Genomic DNA, 26664 nt, shown 5'->3' on the forward strand with positions numbered 1-26664 from the left:
AGATTAAAATATGCATAAAGAAGGCAATTGGGAAAGACTTCACAACAGGCATGACGTAGCTGAATGCGTTTACAACCATTTCTCAACTATCTTAGGGGTGCGAGTTCGACTCCGACTCCCGGGAGAAAAGGCTTTGAAGAGATTTACAAGGTATAATCGAAACAGCTGTCGCCTTGTCCGTCCTGATGTCACGTTGTTTAAATTTTTCCCAAATTATTAAATAAATTATAAAATTAAAAAATTGCTTCAAATAAATGTTTTCATACATTTAAAAAAAAAAAAAAGCAATATGGGCAATCCCCGATTATTAAAAAATCATACAAACAGACAAAATTGGTTAATTCGTTGTAGTTCTATAAATAGAACGAAAACAGCAACAAAAACCAAAGTTTCTTTGAAAACCGCCGTACCAAGCATAGCTTTAACACATAATTGCATACGAAGTATGCAATGTGTAAAAGATTAAAATATGCATAAAGAAGGCAATTGGGAAAGACTTCACAACAGGCATGACGTAGCTGAATGCGTTTACAACCATTTCAACTATCGTAGGGGTGCGAGTTCGACTCCGACTCCCGGGAGAAAAGGCTTTGAAGAGATTTACAAGGTATAATCGAAACAGCTGTCGCCTTGTCCGTCCTGATGTCACGTTGTTTAAATTTTTCCCAAATTATTAAATAAATTATAAAATTAAAAAATTGCTTCAAATAAATGTTTTCATACATTTAAAAAAAAAAAAAAGCAATATGGGCAATCCCCGATTATTAAAAAATCATACAAACAGACAAAATTGGTTAATTCGTTGTAGTTCTATAAATAGAACGAAAACAGCAACAAAAACCAAAGTTTCTTTGAAAACCGCCGTACCAAGCATAGCTTTAACACATAATTGCATACGAAGTATGCAATGTGTAAAAGATTAAAATATGCATAAAGAAGGCAATTGGGAAAGACTTCACAACAGGCATGACGTAGCTGAATGCGTTTACAACCATTTCAACTATCGTAGGGGTGCGAGTTCGACTCCCACTCCCGGGAGAAAAGGCTTTGAAGAGATTTACAAGGTATAATCGAAACAGCTGTCGCCTTGTCCGTCCTGATGTCACGTTGTTTAAATTTTTCCCAAATTATTAAATAAATTATAAAATTAAAAAATTGCTTCAAATAAATGTTTTCATACATTTAAAAAAAAAAAAAGCAATATGGGCAATCCCCGATTATTAAAAAATCATACAAACAGACAAAATTGGTTAATTCGTTGTAGTTCTATAAATAGAACGAAAACAGCAACAAAAACCAAAGTTTCTTTGAAAACCGCCGTACCAAGCATAGCTTTAACACATAATTGCATACGAAGTATGCAATGTGTAAAAGATTAAAATATGCATAAAGAAGGCAATTGGGAAAGACTTCACAACAGGCATGACGTAGCTGAATGCGTTTACAACCATTTCAACTATCGTAGGGGTGCGAGTTCGACTCCCACTCCCGGGAGAAAAGGCTTTGAAGAGATTTACAAGGTATAATCGAAACAGCTGTCGCCTTGTCCGTCCTGATGTCACGTTGTTTAAATTTTTCCCAAATTATTAAATAAATTATAAAATTAAAAAATTGCTTCAAATAAATGTTTTCATACATTTAAAAAAAAAAAAGCAATATGGGCAATCCCCGATTATTAAAAAATCATTTTTTAATGTTGATGTTTCCGACAACATAGAAGTTTGAGTTGTTTTGGAATCGTTTCAACTTAAAGTGTTACGAAAATTAAACTTGCCGAATTACATGTAAAATTACTCCAGTGGTGAATTAACTTGTAGCGATTCGATTCTTTACTTTTCTATAACTTACAAGTTCCCTATTTAAAATGTTATGTCAAACATTTATACTACAAGTTTTGTTCGAAACAATCAAGTGTGGCAACTCAACATGCGAGCGAAGAAATTGAGAATGAGCTGAGCTGCAACTGAAAGAATTGAGAATCAGTTTTGTGACTACTATTTTCATTTCTATTTGCAAAACTATAAATTAAACAAATTATAAAATATAAAATATGGTGAAAGCGCGTTTAATAAAACAAAATAATAAAGTGTATAATGTTTAATGTGTGCCAGCATATTTGATGTACGCCCAAATGAAGTTCGGTTAGTAAGTGCGTACATATGTATGTATACGTAGCAAGCATGCGTATTTATGTATTCACATATTTACGTATGTATGTATATGACAACATAGGTACTTTCGTACAAAGCTGTCGCAACAACTTTTTTTTGTTCATTTGACTATTAAAACGGTCAATTACGAATGAACGATTTGTGCGCAGTTGATTCAACATCTTGTTGCGATGGATAAAAATTTACAGAAATATCGGTTGAATTGATCCGCACTTCGGTTGATTTTACCAGACTTTTTCTTTCAGTGTTGTTTCTAAATTTTTGATATTGCTCCCACCATAGCACGGGGACCGCCAACCGAATGGTTTGCCTAAATAGTCGGCAGCGATAAAAAGGCCCTTTTGCTTGTATTATTAAAAACTATCAAGGACTGTTTTTTGGACTGCCTAGGTTCTCCGCAGTCTGCTTCAAATAATTGCGATGATATACGCATGCATCTAGGATGGAGATATACAGAAATCTAGCTATCATTCTCGAAGCTACGAATGCTTTCCGAAGGGAGAAAATAAATAATCGCTCCCAACAAAAACCCGCACGTTTCAATTCCTTAAGACGTATTACCAACTATACATTTTTCGTGGAAAAGTAAAACTTTTCGTTATTTGCATGGGCAACAGCACAGTTTGTTTGTTGCGTGAAAGACAAGCGAAATGTGTTAGTCCTAGACGCAAATAATGAACTGTGCTAGCTTTCCACGCTTATAAGTCATCCAGCTAGTAAAACGCGGAAACACCATAAAAGCAGGGAATGTTTTTTATAGTTATTTTCAAATTTTGAAATCAAAAAGTAAGATAGAAGGAATCGTCATCGACCAGAATATGTTCTACGGGTAGCCAACAAAGAGATTAACGAGGTTTAAAAATGGGTGGGGTGACTTTCAATATTTCAACCGGTTAACCCTAAAAGGAGTTGAAATAGCATCTAGGAAACTCATACAGGTAATTTATGTATCCAGATTTCAGATAATCCGAAAATTTGTTTACGGAATCATCTTGGAGTATGAGATGATTTTGAAAGTTTATGTAGTGGAGTTAAATGATACGGAAATTATCGAGCCCGTATTCATATGCCGCGAAGGCCTGTAATATCTACAGATTTTCGGCACAACAACAATATTAAACAGATCCGAGCTATTATATATGTCGGACAAAATTAAAGTGAAACTAAAACGAAAAAACCTTCAGAAGAACTCCAAGCCAGAGTTCCAGGATGATTAACTACTCATACAATAAAATCACTGTGATGAGATATAATGCAAGGGAAAACTTAAGGGATCATATATATGAATTTTTTCATTAAAAATATTGGTATTGATTTATTCTACTTTTATATAATTACAAGCTGTTTCAATGAGGAACGAGTAGGAAATAATTTGAAATTACTTACGATTGGTATGTACAAGTAAAAATCAGAATAGTGCAATTATTTTGTGTGTGATACTTATGTTTTTTTCTTAGTATTTTTTTTACTTAATTTAACACATGAGTTGATTTAATTACTGCTATTTTTTATAATAAACTATTTGTGATGTATGCTAATTAATAGTTTTTTTTACTATTTTTTACATGGCTGGAAAATAATTACGACTACTGAAAGTGTACGAAAAATAGAAGAAAGTTACGTTTGGAGTTATAAACAAAATTCTGAAAAAAAGCTTACTAAGTTGGAAGTAAAATATGTATGTATATACCATGCTTCTATATAAATAATTTTTTTTAACGGATTATATACTTATTTAATTTCAAAACTTATATGTATGCTTGGAAAAAAGTTATAAGTAATACTTAATATATATGTAGTAGTTAAATATAATTGCCAATTATGCAAATTATGTTTAAACTAAAAAAAGTTTGCGACATCTATTGTTGTTTGAAACGTGTTTGTATTTGGTGTCATAAAAGGAAACTTTTCAAAAATGATTGTTATTGCATCACCATAAATATTATATGCGTATAAAGTAAATATGTATGATGTTATAATTATAAGATATAATAAATAGTTGTATCGACATTTATTTTTTTTAAAGTAATAATACAAAATCTCTTAGAAATAAACACAGTATGTATGTACGCTTAAAATATAGTTTACAATTATTAATAAATATGTATATTTATGAAATGCTGCCACATTATGTTTTTTTGCATTATTACAATACCATTAATATTGTTTATAATAAAATTTTTTTTAACACATTTTCATTGAAAAGAAAAAATAAATTATTCCTATGGTTTTTTCATAAAAAATAATTCGTTAGTCTATTTAAATTACTAAATTATACTTATTACCCTGTGCAGCCATTTCAGTTTCATTGTTTGGGGGAGGAATGATTTCAACACAGATTGAAGGATTAAAGCCTGTAAACTATTTTGAATACTCAGGTAAATTTGAATTTTTATATACTTTTAATCATTTTAAATTTAAAAAAGTTTTTGGAGGATCGTTTAAAGAATATGTCGAGTTCAAAAACAAGACATGGATGTTGGAAAAGTTGGTATTTTATTTTAATAATTATTTATAAAATTTGACGAGCTTTACTTTTATAAAATACTTTAACACATTAGTTAAATAAATTAACCTCCGAAGAGATTTTAGGCGCATCTTCTCTTCGAGTTTGCGTCGTGCTCCTTTTAATTTTTCCTACAAAATGGCGGGATGGGACCTACTTCTTTTATGCCAACTCCGAACGTCATTTCTGATACGCTGCATGGCATTTTCCGGTATCAGCCCGAGTGCCTCGAGAACGATTTTTTATGCTTTGCAACTTTGGGTCTGCGTATTTTAGACGCTCCTTACGACAGGCATGTCTATCACCGGAGTATTCTAAGCCCCTTAATCATCAACACATTATTTTTTTCGTGAAACCATAGTTCCGAACATATCACTGTGAACCCCTTGATTCAAATAAATGTAGGAGTCCTAGAGAGGCTAGAAAACGTTTACATCAGTCGCTAGAACAAAACAACAGGAGTATTATCTTTATATGAGCCGTTCAACAAGTCCCTATGTTTAGTCAAATAATAATTCTCTTAAGCGTTTTTCACCGTCTAGTGGCTTACCCCTTTCGCTTCTACTGGGGCAATATATTCCGCTTTCAATCAAATATTTTTTATTTACGAAAACTTAATATAATATGAATTGCTTCAGTACACTTTCTGATAAAATTAATCTACCAAATCATATTCACTCTGTCATATCAAAGTTCTTCAAATAAATAATAATCCAATAAAAGGGCCATTTATTTAGTTGATATTGTTAGAGATGTAGTTTGTTTGAATGATTTCTAAAGTATTCATAATATAACTTTTCAAATATTATTTATACCATGATGAAATAATAAAGGTGATGTCAACAACATAACCTCACTTTTTCGGCAGCTCTATTTGCCTGTATTTACTTGTACTACAAAACTACTCAATTTTTATTGCTAAATTTTTCGCAGAAATTTGCTCAAAAAAATTAGTTTTCTGCAAAATTTTGTCTATAATCTTTTGGGGAATACAAAGTTACGTTTATGTTTATGTCTAAAAAATTCTGGTAGCGGCTTACATAGTTATTATATTACTAAACGTATAGTTTTTTTTTTTATTTTTATAGTAAAATCTACTCCGATCGTAGTAGAATTCAAAGGCAGTTATGTATGATAGAAAACCCTCTAAATTATGCATGCCGAACTTGTCAGAATAAGGGAAAACGTCAACGGGATGAGAACACCTGAATATTCATTTCATCATGATTTATACTATAAATTTTAAAAATAAATTTCAAAAAATACTAGTCGAGTTATTTGTTTATAAAAATGATTTGTATACAACTATTGTTAAAAAATTACAAAATAATAAATTTTTAAAAAGATAAATAGACGAAAAAAATGCAAACTTTATACAACTGGAAAATGAGACAAAGAAAAATTCAATATAGTTTTGATTAAACCTATGGTCCTAGTCCTTTAGTCTGAGCTGAAATCATTCCGCGTCCAAAAATGCTGCTGCACTGTTATATATTTATAATTTTATCTCTTAAATTTAATTTCACATTTTTTATTTAACCTACAATATCTAAACTTTGAGCATCTGTAACAGTCGCTGCTTCAGTATTTGTTGTTTTATTTGTCGTTTGTTCCATATTGGTATTAGCATTATTTGAAATATCACCATTTTCATTATTGATATCATTTCCATTACAGTTAGTGCCGACGTTGTTTGTAGAAGGCATTGTATGATTTAAGTTGGATTGTGTTAATGGTGTGGTAGAATTTGCATCACCCATAGTGCAAGTATTATTTGCATAAGAATGCGTTGAGTATAATAGTGGTGGAGGTGGGGGTAATAATGGTGTTAGGCCATCAATTGCATCATCCAAACAAGCGGCGGAGATTGACGTCACGCAATCAGCGTCCAGTTGATGGTGTTGAGGTGATGGCATTATTGTTGGTTGATAACCATTGATATAATTTGTTGTTGATGTTGTATTACCGTTAGTACCAAAAGAGTGCATAGGGGCGTCAGCGTCGTTTAAAGGCGACAGTTGCGTTTGTTGATAGTGATGCGTAAGATTTTGTGGATATTGGAGGTGTTGTTGTTGTTGTTGATGTTCCAAATTTTTATTAATTATAGAAAACCGTTCACCATTAGTAGAAATATTAGCAGAAATAGGACAGTTTGTTGTTGTATGCATGATATTAGTGGTGTCGGAATTGGTGTTGGAATAAGGTATAGAATTATTTTGATTGTAGGGTGTATTTGCATTTGGGATAGCAGTGTTGGTAGCATAGGTAGTAGTATTAGTATTAGCGAAATTTTCAATATCATTATTATCATATTTAGTAGAATTATTACCAATTAATTTGTTTGTGTTGTTGTTGGTCAAGTTTGTCAAGTCGCCTGTTGGATGATATGAGGTGGCGAGTATGGCTGATAATGGTGATGGTGGTGTAGGTGGTGTTGGTGGTAATGATGATGATGGCGATGTTGTTGTTGTTGATAGTGGTGAGTTTTGTGTGATCGATGATGGGTCTGTATATTGCAGTGGTAGTGGTGGGGTTGGAGGCGGTGGCGACTGGACTAGGTTTAGCATTTGTGATGCATACTGTTGCTGTTCCTGAGCATATTGTTGTTGTTGTTGTTGTTGTTGTTGCTGTTGTAGCGACAATTGTGATGCTTGTAGTGATGTGTGACAATTTTTTTGTAAATCATTTGCACTCGAATTGGGTGTCATCGTTGGTGGTGTCGTTGTTATATTAGCTGTATCGGTAGTAGTAGTAGTTGTTGTTGTTATATCATTTGTATTTGTATTTGTATTCATAGTGTTATCGGCCATATTTACATTTGTCATATTTGCCATATTTGTTTTACTAATACTATTACTATTTACGCTACTACTAACTATATTATTATGATTAAATAAATTATTAGCAATTTGTTGTTGCACATTATTTATATTACCATTTGTACAGATTTTACTGTAGAGATCCGGCGTGGCCGTTGTCACATCTTCGAATTCCGTACGCAACGCTGTACGTTCGAGTAGCTGTAGATTACGCGGCAAAAACGATAAAATATTATATATAAGACGTATATCTTCGCTGGATGTCCATACGCCCGGCCGTTTGTTGTGATATAATTTGGCATATTGATAGATACTCGCTGTGTTGCAGTGCTCCATTTCCATCGCCAATGATGAAATGGCGCAGAATGTACACGCTTGTGCGCCACCATATCTGCAAGTTATAGAAAGAAAAAATTAAATAGATGAGGCATGTAATAACAATTGTGAGCATTAAATTTTGAGTATTGGACGAAAGGTTTTTTTTTGAATAGATCTAGCGACGAACAAAAAAGCAATTTATCTGTTTTTCGAAGTTAACCTCCAAAAAAATTCAATTTGCTTTCGAAGATCGATACTGAGCCCCTCCTAATATTATTTGTATATTTATTGCGCCTAAACAATTTAAAAAAGTAAAAATGTAGGTGTGGTCTTTCTTTTTTGCTTATCTAGATTATCAGAATCAGAAGAAAGATCTTCGAAAAATCGAAAACGTATATTGAACCGCCATATAAAAAAGTTGGTGGATTTATAATCCGAGCTTCTCTTCCAATTCGCGTCGTGCTCTTTTGATTTTTTCCTACAAATTGGCGTGATGGGAGCTACATGTTTTACGCCGGCTCCGAACGGCATATCCAAGCAGATGAGTTTTGACTGAGAAACTTTTTATGGTAGAAATACACTCGGAGTCTTTGCCAATTCATTGCCGAGAGGCGACCCCGCTTAGAAAAACTTTTTTCCAATTGATAAAATTTGTTTCTAAATTTTTAATTTTGCCCAGGATTCTGTGTCGTAGGTGGAGTACGCTACCACCACAACGGAGCGGCCGACTGCATTCTTACCATTTTTAAACGTTTAATCACAACAAATATAAACAAAATATATATATGTAGGTACAATGATAGGTTCAATCTCGAATTTCGAAAAACAATGTAAATATTTCTGAGACTAATTTCAAAAAATGGGGAAACTACTTTTTACTTTGAATTCTTTCGGGTTCATTTGAATATAGATTCGGGATTACTTTCGGCATCATATGGGAACTATTTAGAGATCGGTATTCTATTGTTAGCATTTCAGGATAATTTCTGAATTGTTTTCGGGATTATTTCACATCATTTCGGGTCTATTAAAAGGCAGTTTCGGGATAAGTCGGAATATTTTCAGTACATATTGGATCCATTTCGGGACTGACTTGAAATCATTTGGTATTGTTTTAAAACACCTTTCGCGACTTTGTTAGGACCATTTCATTACCATTTCGAGATTATTTCAGATCCATTTAGTGACGTATTTCGTTGTAGTTGCCGGTGAATTTTGGAATAATTTCGGGACATCTTCGAAAGTGTTTTGAGAGAATGTCTGGACTATCTTCTATTAATTTCTTTCAGAATTTCGGAGTTAAGGATTAACTGTTTTGGGAATAACCTTGGGGTTATGTTTGAATCACTTGAGGTTTATTTTATGGGATCTTATTGAGACTACTTTGGGGCGATTTCAGCTTAAATTGGGAGTATCTCATAATAGTTGCGGAATTATATTAGGGATCATTTCAGGATTGTTTTGGTGATCACTTCGGCACTATTTCAAAATAACTTATGGATGACATTTCGGATATTTTAAGAGCCTTTCTTGATTAGGAAAAATTTCATGTTTATATCGGAGCTATTTCAGGACTGTTTCGGGAGCTTATAAGATACATAAAATAATTGAGTTGTTGTAATTGTTAAAGCTGTTATTGAATTGAGTATTATATTTATGGGCCGTATATTCCTAAGCCCATCAGTATTCTTTTCACTCATATTTTATTATATTACTTTTCTGATGAAGCTTGAATATCTAAATATCCATTATATGCATTTTGGTCAGTGGATTTTTCCGTAGTCATTTGAACAGATATATACAAAATTTAAGCAGATTTATTAAAAGTTTTTGTCCCCCCTTGATCGGAAAATGAATCCGCTAAGATGTCTACGAACTTGTCTGACATTAATTGAGCTTTGGGATTACTTAGCTCCTATGATGATATGATAATCTCTATCGTCGTTTAAACTTTGATTCAGAACAATCGAAATCACCGTTCTAAATAAATCGAGTATTGTCACATTTTTGAATCGAAATCTATAATATTAAGGGCCACTTGCTGGCTTTTTAACTCAGAGTTAATGTTAAAATTTAAGAAGCTAACTCTAAGTTTAACAGATAATTTGTCGTTCTGCAATTGAATACCATTACCTTACATATGTATGACATAGGGTGGGTCGATTTGTATGGACGAAAGTTAACCGATATCGCGCCATTGATTTTTCCTGAGCCCAAATCCTATCGAAAAATCGATGGTGCGATATCGGTTAATGAATCGACCCAGTCTAATGTATATATTTTCTGCAAAAAAGTTTCTAAATCGATCTTACCTATCTACAACAACAATTGGGCCATTGCGATAATCACTGCAACGTTCGTGAACATCAACAATAAAATCATAAATACTCTTCGGATTTGACATCTCTGGCCAACTGGGACAATGTAACATTTTTACACTTAATTCATAATCGTCCTGTATTGATTGTATAACAAAATCACGACTAACATAATCGCTGTTGTTCGTTTTTCGTAGGAATTTTACACGATAGTAATCGCTTTCAATGGGTGTCGCATCGTCGGGCCAAAATTGTGCGAAATTCTGCAAAATAGAAAAGTCTTATGTTAGAATTTTTCGAGGTAAGGAACATTAGAAAAGTGGTTAGTTTAGGAATTAATAGTTGCAGGTGTTAATACATACATGAAATGTTATCCTAAAAATATCACTTACAATATCGTCCAGCGACGACAGCAGCACAATGGTTTGCGCATTATGATCCCAAACCATTTGCCAAAAGTCTTTTAAAGTGTGCGACATCGGATGTTGTGTGACAATAAAGTCACGCAACCGACGAAAGCCATGCAGCCATGAAGCATTTATATAATCGCTACCCTCCTCACCGGGTTTGGGTGTCAAGTGTACGCGACTACTTTCTATCGGGAATATGGCACCACGATTCTTTACCGAATTCACTTGCTTCATCGCCGATGCAATGTGAATGTCTTTTGTTTGAAATTGTATTATATTTTTATATTGTTGCTCCAAATATGGTGTGCAATTTTGAAGTTCTTCAATTTGCTCAGTACGCAAATTCGTTTCACCCGAAGCGATCGCTTCGACCAAAGCATCATGTATGAATATATATTGTTCCTCAGTTTGTACCAAGAAATTACGTTGAATACGTATGTGACGTAGGAAACCGAATACATTAACTACTAATTTTTGTTGGATTTGTTTGAGCATGGCATCTAAGACGATGTAAGTGCCTGTACGACCGACACCAGCGCTGTGGGGGTAAAAAAAAAACAGTTTTTTAGGTGCTATAAAGTTCGCAAAGTGAAAAAGTTAACTTTACCTGCAATGCACCACAATAGGACCCGCATCATCGGGATTCGCTGCGGATGACTTTTTAACAAAGTCCAATACAGGCAATGGATGATCGGGTGTTCCATGATCGGGCCAATTGGTATAATGATATTGATACACAATTTTCTCTGTATTGCATTGTTTTTTCTTCTTTAACTGGAAAATGTATATAAAAATTATATTTACCACTGTTTTCATTCATTCGCATACCTCTTTTACCTTCAAGTGCTTGATTTGTAGCGTACGCACTGTATAGGTAGACATCACTTCCTCGTCAACCATTTTCACTTGTATAACACCGTACGTTTCAACGCCATCTTTCGGCCAATACATGTCACATTTTCGTCGTCCACGTTCCACCAAATTGGTAATCATCACAATAATCGCAACACGTTGCTCCCAAATCATACGCCAAAAACAATCGAAGGTGTCTGGCAGTGGACCTTGCGTACCAATGAAGGCACGCGATTTTTGATAACCATCAATAAAATTAGCGTTAATATAATCAAGATTTTTCTTTTGTCCAGGCGTCGGATGCAGGTGTACACGGCTGTGATCATCTGTGCGGCAAGAAATTTCAAAATTTTGTTCATGTAAGTCATAAATAAAATTCGAAAGCGCCCAAACCTCAATTTACTTACATGCTGTTATATTGAGATAACGATTTTTACGCTTATTTTCCGGATGTTGGGATTGTTCGCAGGGTAAATCATCGATTGATTCATTTTGTATAGCCTCATATTCGCGACTGAAGCCAATATCGCCATCAGCGTGCAAAGAGGCAACATGCTTAGCAAACTCATTCACTGGTACGGCAGCACGAATTTCTCCAGCAACTTCGACTGGTGCTTCCCAATCGACTTGTGGCAAATTGGGATGATGTGGTGGATCATCCAAATAGTAATAGGCGGCATGAAAGCATTTCCTGCTGAAAGAAAGAAAAATTGAAATTGTTAAATATTTTGGCAGGGATTTCGTTTATATGAATTAAGAATGCGTGTGTGTGTGAGTTATCTTTACGTAATCAAAAGTCCTAAACCAATCTTTATGATATTTTCACATAATTTTGGAAAAGCGGGCAACTCCCGATAAAATAGAAATTATGAATTTTTCCTAATCCACAATCTACTTCAATTAGATAAATCATTTTTGAATGTATGAATCTGTAGATTTTTAAATGTATATGAAAGAGAAAGAGTGGTTTAGCGATAGAGAGGAAAGAGCAAAAACAGAAATATTAAAGGAGATATGAACACGAACAGGAATAGGAATAGGAATATGAATAGAGGTTGGAATAGGAATCAATAGCACGATTTTTTGCAGGGAAGCATCAATATTCGGGTCCCAGTTTTCTTTTTTAACAAAATTAGATTACTTAACTGATATGCGTCAATTGGTCCGAATTCTCAATGGTGTTCGTATTAATATTTAGAGATCACAAATATTATTATATAAAAATGTTGTAGCCAGGCCGTATGGTTGTTCGACACAGTTTTGACACACATTCTCCTGCAACCAATTATAATATACCTTTGTTTGTCTAATCAAACCATTTGATTAGATCAATATACCCGCTGATGTCTTTTATTGACCATTTTGACACCGTCCCTAGACCAAGCAGCACAAATTTGCCTAAAATTCGAGACCTAATGTTTACTTTTGCTAACAGCTCGCATAGGAAATTGGTGACTGTCTTCTTACAACCGTCCTCACCCCAGCTACCATACCTGTCCTTGAAGGGAATTCTTTTTGTTTCCGAAAGTTGGCGGAACTGCCAGTGTCCTGCAATTATGGATGTGACCCTGTATATCCCTTTCCTAGACACATGGTACGATCCTGCTTTTTACGAAAAGTCCAGATTTAATCAGAGTAGAAAGACTACATAGTTTGCATACAAGCAGACATGGGGTCAAAGAAAAATCGATCCATCCGAACGCAGTATACCATTTTATGTTTACAAAAGGAGTTCAAAGGACTAAAAGTGTAATAGCCTTTTAGTTAAAGTTAGTTAATTATAAGGGTGACCTATGCATTTATTGAGCAAGTAAATTAATTGCTTTGAAAAAGGATGTATGTTTTGTGTAATACATACCACTAATTAAGTAGTTTCTTTAGTAGATTATATATTATACATAAATGTTGTATCATATGCAGTGTAGCTAGCAACCTGGGTAATCTAATACCTATTTTACTTACTACATAAAAATTCCCGTAAATTACCAAAAAAACTTATTCGAGACATGCTAAATAGTATTGTAAATAAACAGCTTCTAACTAACTGGAAATATCGAAAGGACAATAGCCTTGTTGCCGTAGAATGGAAATTGAGTATAATTTTGCGAAATGGGCGTGGTACCGCTCACATTTAGTGGAAGTAAATTTAGGTAAAAAAATTTTGAAAAAGTGGCAAAAACCTTGTTCAAAAATTTACCAATTTTTTTTTATATTTTGTTTTTTGAAGTTCTGAAAAAATGCCACAGGAATCATCAAATTGTTTTGTACATTGAAATTTGATGGCCTTAATATTTATTGAAAAAGCGCAAGGAAAAATAAGGTAATTTTCGACACTGTATCGTGGCATGGTTCAACTATATGGTTGGCTCATCTGTACAAAAACAAAATATGTTAGTTCAGGTTGTCAGAATATGCTTGTTGGTGTTATGCGAATGGAATGGAATGAAAACATAAAACTTAGCAGTTTTTTTATGTTGTAAGAAAATGTTTCCAATGTGTTAGTTTTTTTTTGAGTTTGCCATCTCCTTTTGACAATCCCATCGACCATGCAATGACAAAAATAAAATCAGCTGATGAGATGAGCAAACCATATGTATCGTCGCAACCCGTGCATATTTGGTCCACTCTGTTTGAGCAGTTAATGTATTCTACAATGACAACATTTTCGCGAACTTTGGTGGATTTCGGAGAACTAAAATTATTCGTGTTGGAACACTTGACACTAACTTAAACTTTCTTACTTGTTTTCTATTCAATTTAAAACATACCATCTCATTTAAAACAAAATAAATAAAAAGTTTCCGAACTTATGGTAAAGGTTCCGAAATACTCACTTGTGATAGAAATAAAATCTGACCACTTTTGATTTCCCGGTTTGTGATGGACCTTATTTGGGATTCGTCCACATACTTATAAATAAACAAACAGTTGCAAAGAAATTTTGTTTTGAAAAATTATAGCAAAATGCGTAATTTCATTTCGCTAGAATATCAACAAATACATTTTATGTGTTATTTCAGCCAATTAAAGAGCTTGTTTGTTCAGCTAACTAAAATAAACAAAACCAAGCAAGGGTGCCTAAGTTTGGGTGTAACCGATTATTATATACTCAGCGTGAGTTTGAATAGTACAGTTCAATTCAGATAAATAACTTTTTCGAATTTCGTTACGAGGTATTTTTTTTTTGTTGAGGCTCTAGAAAAGTTTTGTAATGCTTGATCCGAATAGGGGTGTGGTACCACTCATTAAAAAAATTTCTTCTAATTTCCCCTTAAAATAAAACTTGATCAGCGAAATATCATTGATACAAAACTAATTTTGCTAAGATGTAGGTTTTTATTCTATTCTATGACCCTTTTAAACACCTATTATATAAAAGTGGGCGTGATTTTTAACCGACCCCGTCCACTTTTCCTAGAAATACATATATATACCTAATCTAATTACGATCCTTTAAGTTTTCTACGAGTTATGCTCCCGAAATATAGAAAATTGTATGGTCATAAAAGGGGCGGTGCCACGCCCATTTACAAATACTAATATTTTCCCTGTTATAATTTCACTTGGAAAATGAAACACCATTGATATAAAGCTATTTTTTTTCCAAAGATATAGCTTATTTTATTCTTTTATATAAAAATGGGCGCGGTTCTTCATTGATTTCGTTAATTTTTCTTCGAAGCATTCTTTATAGTAAAGGACACCTCTCACGAATTTTGTTATGATAGGTTTAACGGTTTAACGGTTTTTGATTTATGGTTAATAATATTTATTAAATTGATATTACCACAAGTGGGCTGTGCCGCACCCATTTTCAAAAAAAAAAAAAAAATTTATAATCTTAATATCAGTGCACACATCAAATTTTAACATTCCAGATGAATTATTTACTAAATAATCAGGTTTTATATGTTTTCCAAAATGGAAAAAAGGTGGGCGTGGTTACAATCCGATTTCCTTCATTTTTAATAGCGTTGTGAGATGAGCACCAAGGAACCCATATACCAAATTGCAATATTTTATTCTCTATATTTACTCAAGTCATCTTGTGCAAATGGACGGACAAATGGACGGATATGGCCAAATCAATTCCTTTTTTCATCCTCAGCATTTTGATATATGGAAGTCAATATTTATCTGGATTCGTTTACGCCCGTTATGTTACCAAAGTTAATACACTCTGTGTGCAAATCACGCTGAGTATAAACAAGGTTGTACTTGTGTAGCTTTAACTTAAATTTAGAGGTACTTTTGTTATTTCAAATTCTTGAAATCTTATTTTTGATTTACACGTCTCAAAACAGATAAAACTAATAAAGCGTACCCATTGTACTTTTCATTAAAAAACATTCATTGTACACATGTCAACTTAATAACACACTTTGCAAATATATATGGGCAAGTCTTTGGAAACGGCCACGATATTCGCACGCATTTCAACCTGCATAAAAGATGATATGAACTGTGGACTGAGCGGATATTACAATATTTAAAGCGCAACTATAAGTATGTATGTACGTTAGACTGGGTCAATTTATTAACCGAAATCTCGCCATCGATTTTTCGAATTCAAAATCAAAGTCGAAAAAAAGTAAAAAAAAGAATTAAATTTCGCATGCTCGAAAATTATTTTTTGGGTATGCGTAGTGGAACTTTTTTCCTGAACCCAAATTCTATCGAAAAATCAATGGCGCGATATCGGTTAACTTTCGTCCATACAAATCGGCCCACCCTAATGTACATATATATGACCATATATGATGAGATTCGGACGCGGCAAGAAAAAGAAGTCATTTTTTTAATGCTTGTGAAAGTATGCAAAACTTAAAGAAACGAAGGGAAGAACAGAAGGTGAAATAAGGATCCAATGCCCGTAATTTTTCGAAAACAGAAATATCTTTTTAAAATGCTGGATATAAGCTTAAGTACAGTTACGAACGCAACAATTTTTTCGCAATGAATTACACTATATGACATTGAAAATACATTATTTGCGAGACATCAAGTTTTAGGCCTAGGCAAACAAAATCTGCATACCTGGAATTTCGAATACGCCCTTAGTCCGGGCTAAGGGCCCAAAACCACCTTTTCATAAGCGGAGACGTATACTGGTATATAACTTTCCCTGTGTTTATTCTTCGATAAATTTTTAGGTCATTCAATAGAGTACGTTCTTGTGCTTCTAACGATGTACAAATGTTAGTTTTATGGAGGAAATAGAACAAAAGTACAAAATAAATCAAAATTTAAAGAGGCCGTAATAAATCCATTGAAATTTGGATAAAATTTCCCCATTTAACCATTTCCAGTCGACAAATATATTCACAAGAAAAATGCAAGCTAGTTTGTACCGCTTTCTTTTGTGTCTTTATATGAAATTGGTGAATACACCAATAACCAAAAAACCTATATTAAACTTTAAAATTCATATATTTTTGAAATCAGAACTGATTTAAAATTTTCCTCAGATAATCCTCTGTATATATGGGGTATTCCATCCCATTTCGACCAATTTTGAACCCGACCCCTTTAGAATTGGCTGAAAGTTTTTCTTCTTTTTCTAGCTTACGAAAGACGTTTTCCAGAATTTTTTCAAATTTTTTCATCCAACTCAAGAAAAGTTATGAATTTAAAAAAAAAACACCGTTTTTGTTTTCAAAATGCTATAACTTTTTCAAAAATTGACCATTTGGGATCTTTTTTTTTTCATTTGTTTTTAAATGTACTTTTCGGAAGAAATACAAAAAAAATTTTTAAAGTTTTTTTTTTTTTGTAATTTTTCAGTTTTTCGAGATTTTTCGAATTTCGCCATTTTTTTTTTCTCATAAAAAACTTCAATTAATTCTGCAATCATCCCCACTAATCCCGGAGTGGGCCGATTTTTTTTTTATTTAATTGAAAAAAAAAACTTTAAAAATTTTTTTTTATTTTTTCCGAAAAGTGCATTTAAAAACAAATTAAAAAAAAAAAGATCCCAAACGGTCAATTTTTGAAAAAGTTATAGAATTTTGCAAAAAAAAACTGAAAAAACTGAAAAATTACAAAAAAAAAACTTAAAAAATTTTTTTTGTATTTTGTATTTTTTCCGAAAAGTACATTTAAAAACAAATTAAAAAAAAATAGATCCCAAACGCTCAATTTTTGAAAAAGTTATAGCATTTTGAAAACGAAAACGGTGTTTCTTTAAAAATTCATAACTTTTTTTGAGTTGGATGAAAAAATTTGAAAACATTCTGAAAAACGTCTTTCGTAAGCTAGAAAAAGTAGAAAAACTTTTAGCCAATTCTAAAGGGGTCGGGTTCAAAATTGGTCGAAATGGGATGGAATACCCCATATATATTAAAAATGGGATATCACAATTTAAATTTTCGTCATAGTTTGTAAGATTTGTATAACATCAGTCAAGGAATCAATTAACAGTTTATGCACTGCTGAAAGCACAAAATGCCCTCTTTCTGGGAACATATAAGTTTTGTTCCTTGGCTTAACAGACATATATATGTATCATCTAATGGAAGAGAGGTAACAGACTTAGCAGATTTTAGACACCAATAAAAAATGTTACCCGAACTTTCCGGAAAAATTTTTGTAAACAGAGGCTGTAAGTGTGTGTTTTGAAATGTACATTTTTCTTTCAGACAAATTATATGAAGAAAAAGTGTACATCTTAAAATTCACACATACTGAATCAACCCCCCACTTATTTAACATCTGAAAGCTTTTTTAATTTCAAGTACTAGGAAAATAATAAGCATAATTGCAGGATCAATTTATAAAACCTCCATTTTCCAAAGTTTTTTTAATGCTAAATAAAAGACTACACAAAATTTTATTAGAAGCAAAAGGACGTTATATTTTGTTAGTCTGAACCACTTTTGATTTCCGGTTTGTGATGGAACTTATTTGGGAATCGCCCACATATAAATAAACAAACAATTGCAAACAAATTTTGTGTTGAAAAAGTATAGCAAAATGCGTAATTTCATTTCGCTAGAATATCAATAAATACATTTTGTTTGTTATTTTGGTAGAGCAAAATCTGTTTGATCAGCTAATTAGAACAAACAAAAAACAAGTATGGGTGTATAAGTTTCGGAGTAACCAAATATTATATACTCAGAGTGAGTTTGATTTGTTAGGCTCTGGAAATATTTTGTAATGCTTGATCGGAATAGAGGCGTGGCACCGACCACTAAAACGTCCATTAAAAAAATTCCCCCAATCTCCTCTTACAATGAAACTTGTTTAGTGAAATATCATTGATACAAAACTATTCTTCGCTAAGAATTCACTAAGCTTATTATTCTAGTCTACGACCCTTTTAAACATCTTGTATACAAAAGTGGGCGTGGTCTTTAACGGATCCCATCCATTTTTCCTAGAAATATTTGCTGCTATAAGGAAAATATGTGTACCCAATCTTATTACGATCCTTTAATTTTTCTTCGAGTTATGGCTCCCGAAACATAGAACATTGTTTGGTCACAAAGGGGCCATTTTCAGAAATTATAATTTTTTTCGTTTCTTGTTATAATTTCACTTGGAAAATGAAACACCATTGATATAAAGCAAAGATAAAGCTTATTTTATTCGTCCACTACTCTTTTAAAAATCTTTTATATAAAAATGGGCGTGGTCCTTCATTGATTTCGTTAATTTTTGTTCGAAGCATTCTTTATAGTAAAAGCAACCTCTCTGTCGAATTTTGTTATAATAGGTTGAACTGTTTTTGATTTATGATTAATAATATTTGTTAAATTGATATTACCACAAGTGGGCGGTGCCGCGCCCATTTCAAAAAAAAAATTTATAATCTTAATATCAGTGCACACATAAAATTTTAACATTCTAGATGAATTATTTACTAAATAATCAGGTTTTATGTGTTTTCCAAAATGTTATATATGTAAAAAGTGGGCGTGGTTACCATCCGATTTCCTTAATTTTTAATAGCGATGGGAGATGAGCACCAAGGAACCCATATACCAAATTGCAATATTTTATTCTCCATATTTACTCAAGTTATCTTGTGCAAATGGACGGACAGATGGACGGACATGGCTAAATCAATTCCTTTCTTCATCCTCGGTGTTTTGATATATGGAAGTATATATTTATCTCGATTCGTTTAAGCCCGTTATGTTACCAAAGTTAATACACTCTGTGTGCAAATCACGCTGAGTATAAACAAGGTTGTACTTGTGTAGCTTTAACTTAAATTTAGAGGTACTTTTGTTATTTCCAATTCTTGAAATCTTAGTTTTTATTTACACGTCTCAAAACAGATAAAACTAATAAAGCGTACCCATTGTACTTTTCATTAAAAACATTCATTGTACACATGTCAACTTAATAACACACTTTGCAAATACATATGGGCAAGTCTTTGGAAACGGCCACGATATTCGCACGCATTTCAACCTGCATAAAAGATGATATGAACAGTGGACTGAGCGGATATAAAAATATTTAAAGCGCAACTATAAGTATGTACGTTAGACTGGGTCGATTTATTAACCGAAATCGCGCCATCGATTTTTCGATTTCAAAATCAAAGACGAAAAAAAGTAAAAAAAAAATGAAATTTCGCGGGCTCGAAAATTATTTTTTTGGGTATGCGTAGTGGAACTTTTTTTTCTAAACCCAAATTCTATCGAAAAATCGATGGCGCGATATCGGTTAACTTTCGTGCATACAAATCGGACCATAATGCACATATATATGATAATGTAATGTATATATATGATGAGGTTCGGACGCGGCAAGAAATAGAAGTAATTTTTTTAATGCTTGTGAAAGTATGCAAAATTTAAAGAAACGAAGGGAAGAACAGAAGGTGAAATAAGGACCCAATGCCCGTAATTTTTCGAAAACTGAAATATCTTTTTAAAATGCTGGATATATGTAAGCTTAAGTACGGTTACGGACGCGACAATTTTGTCGCAATGAATTATACTATATGACATTGATAATATATTCCTTGCGAGACATCAAGTTTTAGGCCTAGGCAAACAAAATCTGCATACCTGGAATTTCGAGTACGCTCTTACTCCGGGCAAAGGGCACAAAACCACATTTTCATAAGCGAAGACGTATACTGGTATATAACTTTCCCTGTGTTTATTCTTCGATACATTTTTAGGTCTTTCAATAGAGTACGTTCTTGTGCTTCTAACGATGTACAAATGTCAGTTTTATGGAGGAAATAGAACAAAAGTACAAAATAAATCAAAATTTAAAGAGCCCATAATGAATCCATTGAAATTTGGATAAAATTTCCCCATTTAACCATTTCCAGTCGACAAATATAGTTATGAATTTTTAAAAAAACACCGTTTTTGTTTTCAAAATGCTATAACTTTTTCAAAAATTGACCGTTTGGGATCTTTTTTTTTTAAATTTGTTTTTAAATGTACTTTTCGGAAGAAATACAAAAAAAATTTTAAAGTTTTTTTTGTGTAATTTTTCAGTTTTTCGAGATTTTTCGAATTTCGCCATTTTTCAATTAATTCTGCAATCATCCCCACTAATCCTGGAGTGGGCCGATTTTTTTTTTATTTAATTGAAAAAAAAAACTTTAAACATTTTTTTGTATTTTTTCCGAAAAGTAAATTTAAAAACAAATTAAAAAAGAAAGATCCCAAAGAGTCTATTTTTGAAAAAGTTATAGAATTTTGCAAAAAAAAAAAAAAAACAAAAAAAATTGGCCCAATGCGGGATTAGCAATCTTGGGTGGGACATCATCTCTCTTAAGTGTCATCGTAAAGGCATTGCAGTCCGTCACAATTTTAAATTTAATGCCTCTCCATTTTTTCAAAGCCTCGATTATGGCTAAAACTTCCAGCTCATATGATGGGTAGTTTTCTTCAGCTGGTTTTGTTTTACGGCTCATATATTGAACTGGGTGTAGTTGTTGGTCGTCTGGGTCCTTTTGCAATAACATGGCCCCATAGCCGTACTTGCTGGCATCGGTATGGATCTCTGTAACTGCGTTTTGTGAAAATAGACGCAATACAGACGCTTTTTGTAATTGCGCCTTCAACTGCATAAAAGCTGCTAACTGTTCCTCACCTAACTTAAAAACGACGTCTTTCCGCAATAAATTCGACAAAGGTCTGGCTATTAATGCAAAATTAGCAATAAAGCATCTGAAATAGGACGTCAGCCCTAGAAATCTCTGTACGCCTTTCCTATCTGAAGGTAAGGGGAAGTTCTGTACTGCAGAAGTTTTTTCTTCTGATATTTTCATGGTCCCATTCTCAATTATATAGCCTAAGAACTCCACCTTTTTCTTAAGGAATTGACATTTAGACCACTTGATTTTTAGTCCGTATTCAAAACACTTCTTTAAAACTTCTTTTAGCTTCTCTAAGCCCTCGTTTTCATCTTTCGCCGGTATTATCAAATCGTCCATATATGTTATAACTGTGCCCTTTTGAATTAATGTTCGAAAGATAGCATTTACATATCTGCAAAATACTGCAGGCGAGTTCGAGATACCGAATGGTACGAAACAGAACTCATATTGCCCGTTGCTGGTTACAAATGCAGTAAACTTCCTGGACTGCGGGTCCACTGGAACATGGAAGAATCCATTGGAGAGATCTAAGGTAGTGAAAACTTTACCTACTTGAAGTCTATCAAGTACGTCATCCATTAACACCATGGGAAAATTATCCCTAACAATCTTTTGGTTTAATTTTCGGTAATCACAGCATAGCCGTTTTTACCGTCTTTTTTGGGAACTACTACGACTGGTGAAGCATAGTTGGAATTGCTTGGTTGAATAATTCCTTCGCGCAACCAATCTTCGACTTGCTTCTCAACGAACGCTCTATCTTCGAAAGTCAAGCGACGAGGTCGTTGATATACTGGTATTTCGTCTGAAAGGATAATATCCATTTTAACAGGTGCTATGCATTTCCCTACTGGGTTATAATCACTAACTAAACTCTCTACTTTTCCTGCCATACTCTTGTTTAAATGTTCCAAATCCAACGTGCGTGTTCTTTTTATTTCTGTCAACTTCATGACATCAAACTCTTTGATCCATTTATTTGATGTGTCATTGATGTCGGATTCTACCCTCCCTTCTTTCTCCCTGCTTTTCCTCCGGTACCGGCTTACCGGCCGTATCCTTGTTTTTAAAGACCACTTCATTTTCAGTTAAGACAATGTCTACCCCTTTTAAAATGGGTCATGCCTGCGAACTGAATATCTTGCTCTCTTACTACGTGAAACGTGACATCAATCACTAAATCGTCTACTTTAATAAATGTATCAAAGCTACCAATTGTCTCTATTACATTAGCACAGGCAGTGTAAAGCCTTCTCTTGTCATTGTTCAACTTTGTTTTGCATCCACTCAGGTATCGTAGCGCATCAAATTAAGCGAACACCCAGAATCAATCAATGCTTCAAATTTAAATTCATCCACTTGTATGGTTTTGAAATGCAAATCGTCCCTAACACTACTCACGAAGGGCTGAAAAATCTCGTCACCTAGTGTATTGACTGAACTAGGCTCTTTCTTGATCGGTTTGGATCCCTTACCCTTACACTCAAACGAACGGTGGCCTGATTCATTGCACTTGAAGCATTTAAACTCCTTTTTTGTACATTGTGCAGCTAAATGAGCTTTATCGCCACATTTGAAGCATCTTTTACCTATCTCTTCTTTGGATTTACCGTCACCCGATTTGTTATCTTTCGCTGCATTATTTGTCAGAGCTCTACCATAATTCGTGTTAGGTTTGCTTATCTTTTCGTAAACCTTAATCTGTTCTTTTAAACTGGCAATGTTACGTGCATGATATAACACACTTTTATTAAATTTCGAATCTGGGATGCCTTCGATAAAATAATATATAATACTAGCTTCGTCTAAGTGAATTTGTTTACCAATTTCCATCAGATTATACAGGTATTCACGAAGTGTTTCACTGGTATATTTACGCCGATTTTTAAGCATATTATGGACTTCAGATGACGATAGGGTTTGACCAAATTCACTGATCAAGGCCCTTTTTACATCTTCCCAATTTTTTATATCGGTCTGACTCCTAAAAAATAACTTAGCAGCCCCACGCAGAAGTTGCTTGCCATACACAAATTTTTGTAACTCATTCCATTTAACGATATCCGAGTTCATTTCAAACTCATTTATCCAAAATCGAATGTCTACTGTCCGCTCTCCGGAGAAGGGAGCTATACAATCGCCTAAGTCTTTTAAAGTGAATTGTTGTTGGTTTACTACGAAGGACCGGGGAAGCATATTGTTGTTTTCAACATCGCCATACACCGACTCGTTGTCACTGGACACGTTGCGCGACAAACCGTAGTGCTGGAGTAATCTATCCTGGAGCTCTTTCTTTTGTCCTGTAGTCTGTAGTCCCAAAGTCCGTAACTTATCTTTTAAGCCGTTAACTGTCAAGGAAACTACTTCGTCAACGTTCATTTTAAAATATTTAATATGCACTTGTTCACGACAGTATATTACTAGACTTTTAGTTGTTGTCAACTTATTTATAAATTTACTTTTCATCAGAGATACTGTTTGTTTTTCTGGTTTAAGTTCTATGCATATATACGTATTAAATGTTACCTCTTAGATTCTTATAAATATTTTCTAATTAGATTTCTCTTACAATATAAAATTATTATCATTGGAACTCTTTATTTGTATTGAAATCTAATATTTTTGTATTCATCTTATTTCTTCTTCTGACATTCTGTATTTTCCTCAAATTCTTATAATATTCAAAAACTCTTTATTTCTCTTTAATTCCTGTAATTCTCTCAAATTCTTGCAGTTTTTTCTTTTATTCTTATAATTCTCTCAAATTCTTGCAGCTTTCTCAAATTAATACATAGTTTTTCTCTAATTCTTGTACTTTACAATACCTTTTACTTCTTTTTGCTCACAAACATGCATACATATTTGTTGCACATTTGACATTTTATTTATTTTACCTTCTTGTATTTTTAATTTACTTACTTCATTCCTTTTGGTTTTGAAATTTAACAACCATCAATATATTTTAATTTCATATTTTAACAGACACTTTGATATCTTTTCCTTCTTAATCTCTATTCTATTATTTTTCACTGTACTTCGGCGCTCTGTAATTATTGCTTCTTCTTATTTCACTTTCTTACATCTTTCTTCTTACATACACATAAATTGTGGTTTTGTGTATTAGATATTTCTTGTAACAACTTATATTGCCAATGCAAAAGCTATAACTTCTTTTATTTTTGATTTACAACATATTTTCCATTTCCTACTAAACCTTTGTTTAAGTAGTACACTTCTTAAAATTTTCTGTGTTAAACAACTTCCTTCTTTATTTCATACAACTTTATTAAACTTCTTTAAACCTTCTTCTTTTTTCTAAACAACTTCACTCTCAATTTCTTTCGACACCTTATTAAACACTTCTTGCCTCTCTTCTTAGCACACGAACTATTTTCCTCGCCCTCTCACTTCTTGTTCTCTTCGGATTCTTTCTTTCTGGTCTCGCCTTTTTTACCGACGCTTGCTTTCGTATATTGCCGATGCGAACGGTCGGTTGGTATTCAAATCAAAAGTTGTCTGCTTCTGCTGCTACAACTCGGTAATGCTCTGTATTACGTTCTGCTTGTTAGCTTGCACTATGCTTTTCGGCTTGGTACTTTGCTTTGAAGCTGTTTCCAAGTTTGAATCGCTGACTTGACCTTTTCTCGGATTTCTCTGCTCTAAGGCGTTGACTGCGCTGCTTTTTGGCGTCTATTTCAATTTCGCGGAAACGAAGTACTAACTTCTTTTATGCAATCCAAACTTGGGTGTATTTTAACTAATTGCACCCAATTTTCTTAATTTTTTTTTTTGCTTTCAAGTCACTCGAATATTCTTTTGCACTTCTGCTGCCTTTTCTTTGTCTTGGACGATATGCAACTTTTTCTTTTCACTGCCAGCGTTGCTTATTCATTTGGCTCAATAAGTAACAATTTTGGTTGAGTCCCTAATTTTGTAGGAATTCTCACCTTTACTTTTCCACAGTTAATTAAACACTCTTCTTTTAGTTTTAATGTATTTAATTGATAGTAATAAGTAGATAATTTTAGGTTTAGGTTAATTTTTGTACATATAGATATGAACTTAGTTTACACCTTTTAGAGCGATCTTATCTTATTTGAAGTCCGAGTCATACTGTCCGTTCGTCTCTCATTTGAAATTGTCGACGCCTGTTATTCGTTGTGTTTTGTCATTTGTATTCGTTAAGTGTAAAGGTAAGGATACACACGTATTATCCAGTCTGCGTTACTATTATTCTTACGTCAAACCACGTCCAGCACTACATATATGAAAAAGTGGGCGTGGTTACCATCCGATTTCCTTAATTTTTAATAGCGATGGGAGATGAGCACCAAGGAACCCATATACCAAATTGCAATACTTTATTCTCTATATTTACTCAAGTCATCTTTTGCAAATGGACGGACAGATGGACGGATATGGCCAAATCAATTCCATTTTTCATCCTCAGCATTTTGATATATGGAAGTCAATATTTATCTGGATTCGTTTACGCCCGTTATGTTACCAAAGTTAATACAGTCTGTGTGCAAATCACGCTGAGTATAAACAAGGTTGTACTTGTGTAGCTTTAACTTAAATTTAGAGGTACTTTTGTTTTTTCAAATTCTTGAAATCTTATTTTTTATTTACACGTCTCAAAACAGATAAAACTAATAAAGCGTACCCATTGTACTTTTCATTAAAAAACATTCATTGTACACATGTCAACTTAATAACACACTTTGCAAATACATATGGGCAAGTCTTTGGAAACGGCCACGACATTCGCACGCATTTCAACCTGCACAAAAGATGATATGAACAGTGGACTGAGCGGATACTACAATATTTAAAGCGCAACTATAAGTATGTACATTAGACTGGGTCCATTTATTACCCGAAATCGCGCCATCGATTTTTCGATTTAAAAATCAAAGTCGAAAAAAAGTAAAAAAAAATGAAATTTCGCAGGCTCTAAAACTATTTTTTTGGGTATGCGTAGTGGATCTCTTTTTCTAAACCCAAATTCTATCGAAAAATCGATGGCGCGATATCGGTTAACTTTCGTCCATACAAATCGGCCCACCCTAATGTACATATATATGACCATATATGATGAGGTTCGGACGCGGCAAGAAATAGAAGTAATTTTTTTAATGCTTGTGTGAAAGTATGCAAAACTTGAAGAAACGAAGGGAAGAACAAAAGGT

At 33.4% G+C, this 26664-nt stretch overlaps 2 protein-coding genes across 11 annotated transcripts in view; one reads left to right on the plus strand and one right to left on the minus strand.

Moving 5' to 3' along the window:
• The window catches only part of LOC137238116 (protein transport protein Sec24D-like), a 58693-nt gene that overhangs the window by 21727 nt on the left and 10302 nt on the right, over positions 1-26664 (plus strand). Inside the window, exon 8 of one of the 3 annotated variants that reach the window (XR_010949106.1) lies at positions 3768-3835. The exons of 1 other annotated variant lie outside the window; for it this stretch is intronic. The gene's annotated coding sequence lies outside the window, so the exon portion shown is untranslated. Of the gene's footprint in view, positions 1-3512; positions 3836-26664 lie in introns of those variants that run through there. One more of the 3 variants, XM_067762744.1, reaches the window with a different exon arrangement.
• Positions 3583-26664, minus strand: part of Ptp99A (Protein tyrosine phosphatase 99A) — a 272777-nt gene continuing 249695 nt past the window's right edge. For 5 of the 8 annotated variants that reach the window (XM_067762737.1, XM_067762738.1, XM_067762736.1 and 2 more), the window contains exons 7-13: positions 11802-12088; positions 11371-11720; positions 11150-11316; positions 10525-11080; positions 10127-10395; positions 7613-7887; positions 3584-7411 (exon numbers count right to left, since the gene is read on the minus strand). In XM_067762737.1, the coding sequence (XP_067618838.1) occupies positions 6213-7411; positions 7613-7887; positions 10127-10395; positions 10525-11080; positions 11150-11316; positions 11371-11720; positions 11802-12088 (3103 nt within the window). In that variant the 3' untranslated portion in view covers positions 3584-6212. Of the gene's footprint in view, positions 7412-7612; positions 7888-10126; positions 10396-10524; positions 11081-11149; positions 11317-11370; positions 11721-11801; positions 12089-26664 lie in introns of all 8 variants that reach the window. The other 3 variants (XM_067762743.1, XM_067762742.1, XM_067762741.1) reach the window with 3 other exon arrangements.

Source organism: Eurosta solidaginis, chromosome 1, assembly GCF_040869045.1.
Source record: "Eurosta solidaginis isolate ZX-2024a chromosome 1, ASM4086904v1, whole genome shotgun sequence".
NCBI lineage: Eukaryota > Metazoa > Arthropoda > Insecta > Diptera > Tephritidae > Eurosta > Eurosta solidaginis.